The sequence below is a fragment of the Petaurus breviceps genome, unplaced genomic scaffold, assembly GCF_028583685.1.
Source record: "Petaurus breviceps papuanus isolate PSGF00001 unplaced genomic scaffold, PetGlider_PUasm1.0 171, whole genome shotgun sequence".
NCBI classification, from domain to species: Eukaryota; Metazoa; Chordata; class Mammalia; order Diprotodontia; family Petauridae; genus Petaurus; species Petaurus breviceps.
In genome coordinates, this window is record NW_027185754.1 from 10,086,089 (window position 1) to 10,091,535 (window position 5,447).

At 37.6% G+C, this 5,447-nt stretch overlaps 1 protein-coding gene and 1 pseudogene across 1 annotated transcript in view; both read right to left on the bottom strand.

Annotated features, from left to right (window-relative positions):
• Positions 1-245: 245 nt before the first annotated feature.
• LOC138157086 (ubiquitin-conjugating enzyme E2 D3 pseudogene) lies at positions 246-1,631 on the bottom strand (annotated as a pseudogene).
• Positions 1,632-3,493: 1,862 nt separating this feature from the next.
• Positions 3,494-5,447, bottom strand: part of LONP2 (lon peptidase 2, peroxisomal) — a 125,630-nt gene continuing 123,676 nt past the window's right edge. Inside the window, exon 15 of the mRNA XM_069082548.1 lies at positions 3,494-3,936. Within this exon, the coding sequence (XP_068938649.1) occupies positions 3,715-3,936 (222 nt within the window). The 3' untranslated portion in view covers positions 3,494-3,714. The remainder of the gene's footprint in view (positions 3,937-5,447) is intronic.

A 5,447-nucleotide genomic window follows, 5' to 3' on the forward strand; every position in this document is an offset into this window, starting at 1 on the left:
CTGCTAAATCTTGTGTTATCCTGGTTTGTGTTTCCACAATACTTGAATTGTTTCTTTATGGCTGCTTGCAGTATTTTCTCTTTGACCTGGGAACTCTTGAATTTGGCTACAACATTCCTAGGAGTTTTCCTTTGGGATCTCTTTCAGCAGGTGATTGGTGGGTTCTTTCAATTTCTATTTTCCCTTCTGGTTCTAGAATATCAGGGCAGTTTTCCTTGATAATTTCTTGAAAGGTGATATGTAGGTTGTTTTGGTTTTTTTTTTTTTTTGGTTTATGCAACTTTATTAAAGAAAAATAAATCAGTTACTAGCAGAGCTGTTAGTTGATCACTCATCCATTGACAACTTGCATCATTTATTCAGTGCTATATTAAACAGTGTATTGGAAGATAGATTAACTAATAGCTCCAAGCCTCCTAACAAAATTTAAATGAAAATTACAAAAAGTTCAAGACCCTATTTTGGAATACAAGGGGTGTTTGACTTCCAATTTCCATTCTCTGAAGAACAAGAACAGGTAATTCCTTTATTGACATGCATAAAATACAACACGTTTTCTGTTCTGCTGATGCTATAAATTCAGTACCAATTCTCCAACCACATCAGTTATGAGCATAAAGTATATCATGAAACCTCAGATCTCTAACAATGGAAGGCTTAAACAAGATGGATGCTACTACAGTAACGTTGCTTCCTTTGATATGACAATTTCACATCCGTCTACCCCTCAGATGGTATCTTCAGTATCTGTTAGAGCAGTGAGGAATGGTTTTAGTCTCATAACCAAGTGAGAGTGAAGACAATGGCCACATAATACACATGCTCCACTTTTTAAAAAATTCTGAATCTTGAGCAATTGTTCTCTTGTAACTACTTTACAGTTTCTAAAAGCAGTTATTATCCAAAGCTGGAAGAACTTATGTCTTCTCAGACGAGCATGTGCATGAATGGAGGAAGGTAAACAAAAAATAAAATTAAAAAAGATGAGGTCTGATAGGGGAGCAGCCGGATAAGAAAATCAAAAAAGGAACAGTAATTTAAAGTTTATTCCAGCTATAATGCAGGTTATTCTGACTTTAAGGTAGCATCACATGGCATACTTCTGAGTCCATTCTCGAGATATTCTGTTGTACTTGTCTCTGTCTGTTTATAGATCTGTGCAATCTCTGGCACTAAGGGGTCATCTGGGTTTGGATCACACAGCAGAGAACAAATGGATAATAGAACTTAAAAAATAGTTAAAGCAGAAGACCACTGTGATCTTAGAATATCAAGACAAATGCTGCCATTACTGTTAAAGTTTGGATGATAAATTCTTGTTGTAAATGCAACCTTACGTGGTTTGAAGGGGTAGTCTGTAGGGAAATGAATTGTCAAAAAGAATACACCGCCTTGATATGGGCTGTCATTAGGTCCCATAATTGTGGCTTGCCAATGAAACATATCATCCCCAACTGGACCTGCAGAACACTGTGCTGGAGGGTCAAGGGCCAAATTGCTAAGTTCCTTATTAATCCGTTTCAGCACCATGGTGTGTGCTTCTTTCTGCCTGACTCCGCACTCTCTTGGTGTACTAAAGGGTCGGGCTAAAAACTCTGATTATTTCAGGTGGTGGGGAGGTGTTAGGGGGAGGGGATCTCTCTTCTCACACCGGCTCTGCCCGACACAGGCACAGAGGGGCTTTGGCCTCCTCCCTGTATGGCAGCTGGTGCCTCCCCAGCCCTACGGGGCTCACACGCACAACACAGCCACAAGACGTCCGCTCTCCTAGGTTCTTTTTTGATCATGCTTTTGGGTAGTCCAATAATTTTTAAACTCTTTCTCCTGGATCTATTTCACAGGTCAGTGGTTTTACCAATGAGACATTTAACATTGTCCTTTATTTTTCCCATTCTTTTGGTTTTGTTTTATAATTTCTGAATTTCTCATCAAGTCATTAGCTTCCCATTTGCTCCATTCTAATTCTGAAAGAATTATTTTCTCCAGTGATCTTTTGAACCTCCTTTTCCAGTTAGCCAGTTCTGCTTTTTAAAGCATTTTTCTCCTCATTGACTTTTTGGATCTCTTTTGCTATTTGGATTAGTCTGTTTTTTAAGGTGTTACTTTCTTCAGTATTCTTTTGGGTCTCCTTTTAGCAAGCTGTTGATTCTTTTTCATGATTTTCTTGCATCACTCTTTTCTCAGTTTTTCTTTTATGTCTTCCCTGATTTTTAAAATCCTTTTTGAGCTCTTCAATGGCCTGAGACCAATTCCTGTTTTTCTTGGAGGCTTTGGATGTAGGAACTTTGACTTTGTTGTCTTCTGAGTGTATGTTTTGATCTTCCTTAAGATTCTATAGTCTGATTTTTTTCTGCTGTTTGCCCATTTTCCCAGCCAATTACTTGACTTTTTAGCACTTTGTTAAGGTAGCATTCTGCTTCCAGAGTGGAGAGTGCACTGTCCTAAGCTTCAGGGGTTTTGCACAGCTGTTTTCAGAGATATTTCTAGGGATCTGTAAATTTTTAATTCTTCCAAGGTGGTATGATCAAAGGAGAGGTGTTTACTCCTCTTGGCTGGTGCTCTGGTCTATGAGTGACCACAAGTACTCTTTTCTGACTTGGAACTGTGAGGAGGATTCCCTCCCCACAAGCTCTACCATGCCAGGGCTCCTCCTTGCCCCAGGACTGAGATCCAAACAGGGCAAAGCAAGAGAATCCTGTCTTAGCACCAGCAAAGAGATCCCTGCAATCCCTCTCTGATCAGCTGCTGGACCTCTCCACCACTGTTTGTGGACCAAAAACACTGGAAGCAGCCACTGCCTCTGCTGCTGCTGCCACTCTAGAGCTGGAGCCAGGCCATGTTCCCCTCTCCCCCAGGTCCAACAGACCCTTTCCTGTTGACCTTTCAGGTGGTCTTGGGCTGGAAGTTTTTTTCACAGTGTCATTTTGTGGGTTCTTTTGTTCCAGAATTTGTTTAGAGTAATTTTTTACAGGTATTTGGAAGGGTTTGTGGGAGACCTCAAACAGGTCCCTGCTTTTACTCAGCCTTCTTGGCTCTGCCCCCTGTAAGTGAATTTTTTTGATGTGCTCTGTAAGTAGTGGGCTTTAATTTATTATTTTAGGACTCATTAACTTTGGCCTTTTTTTTTGTATGAATGAGAGATCCTAAATTCTAACCTTTATTACTGGGTTCACTGAAGCCTAAATGTGGCAGACATCAAATAGATAAGGGATAGGGACTTGTACTTGTGATTTCATTGATAGAGGAAGCTCCATTCTACAATTTTAGGTAATACTTCTGCAACTTTGACTTAGAAAGCATCCTAGAATATTGAAAAGGGGTTAAATGACTAGCCCAGGGTCACAAGGCTAGATTGTGTCTGAGGCAGGACTGTAACCTTGGTCTTACAGGGCTCTTACAGGCTCAATTTTATGCTCAATCAACTAAAAAAATTTTTTTAAACTAGAATTTAAAGTAAAATCATTTATGCTAATAAAACTATATTACAATAAAGTCTGATACAGATTAACATTAATTTATTAAATAACCATCTGCTTACATGTTAACCAATACAATCACATATTGATTAATTACTATTATAATTAAATATGATCTACTCATTAGTGACTAGTCAGTTAGCAAGCAGTATACTTCCAGAAAATGATTAGAAAGTTTAATTTTGGTACTTCATTCCTGTTCTTAAATTAAAAAAACTTGAAGGTCTGGTCAATTTGCTTAAAGTTTACTATTTATGAGACCAAGTCTGGTTTTGACTGAAAAACCTCCATCAAAAGCTGCATTCAGAACCTCATCAAGGCAGGTTGCTGTGATAAAAGTCAAATCCTGGCGTACGTTGCTTGGAATCTCTTCAAGATCTTTTTCATTTCTCTGTGGAATGATGATTCGTTTCAGTCCAGCTCTGTGTGCTGCTAGGACTTTGTCTTTAATTCCACCTACCTAACATAACGGAGAAAAGAAAGTTTTTGAGATAATAATGTAAGTTTTCCTCATCAATTACACTTATACCCGACCTTCCATGGAATTTAGCTATTTTGGAATATTCAGCTATATACAGTATTCTGTATAGTAATGGTAAGGGGTTAAAGTAGGGAACCACTTGAAAGAAAAACTATATAGAAATGGAGTGAACTACAAACAGCAATTTAAGGAACCTTACAAAATAGGTTTCTGAAGTGAAAATTATTCTTATTTTACTGTCTTAAGCTGTAGCAAGAAGCTAGTGCAGAGGAGGGGAAGTAAATAGTCTGTGGAAAACTCAAAAGTCTTTAAGATTGTAACTTTGTTACAGTGTATAAAATTATATGGTTTTAAAATTATATAGTGATTTTAAGGGAGTAGGTATACGATTTTATGGGATTTGGTAGCTAGCATAAGTAGTGAACTTCATATATAAAAAATTTAGTAAAAGAGTTTGTAAAAGTGATATTTAGTTAATTTTTAAAGTACATGTAGTCAATTCGTGGCTGTATGTTTTTTACAAATACAACAGAACTATGATTTCAGAAGATAATACGATTAAAAAAAAACAACTAATCATCTATGTGTTAGGCTGTTGTTTTTTCTTTCTGTTCTCAAAGAGGACCTGGCATCAGGAAGGTGACTTGCAAGTGAATTAAGTGAGGGGCTGTGCAAAGTCACCAGAGGCAAGCTATAGATCAGGATGACTGGAGATGGCCTTGATGATGGCCCTGATGAAGTTAAGGTCTTTCCCAGGTCTCAGTTTCTCTGAGGCAATTGACCATTCAGTGATTAAAGCTAGGTAAAAATGAGGCAGTGCTATTTATACTCCCTCTGAGCCATCAAAACCAAAACAATGACCCAGTGAGGCTTGGGTTGGGACCTACTGTTGTAGTCAATGACAGCCAAGAGTGATTTGGGTTTAAGGCATGGTCCCTAAACAAGAAATCTAGCCTGTAAACTTAAAGATATCTTGCTAAAATTTATATTCCTTTGGCAGAACACCCACTGGTGTTCTGTGTATGTGATTCCTTATATGGACAGGGGGAGGGTAGGAAGGAAGAAAGCATGTGTTAGGCACTAGGCACATAAAAACAAAAATAGTTCCTGCCCTGTAGGATCTTACATTTTACAATTCAATGTCTTTACACATAATGAAGTAGAATGTGAGTGAAGGTGAACTTTGGCATTTTGAGTTATAACATGAAAATTCATATTTAGCCAAAATGTAGAATATCCAAAAACTTAAAATCAGATTCTGTTATGATGAATTGTGTAAGTTAATTTTGAAAAAGGAGGAAAAACCATCAGAAGCTTTTAAAGGTCCCTAATTCGTGTAGTATGAATTACAATAATACTACATGAATTAGGGACCTTTATTGTAATTCATACTTATAGGACTTAGGGTCCTCTCTCTCTCTCTCTCTCTCTCTCTCTCTCTCTCTCTCTCTCTCTCTCTATATATATATATATATATATATATATATATA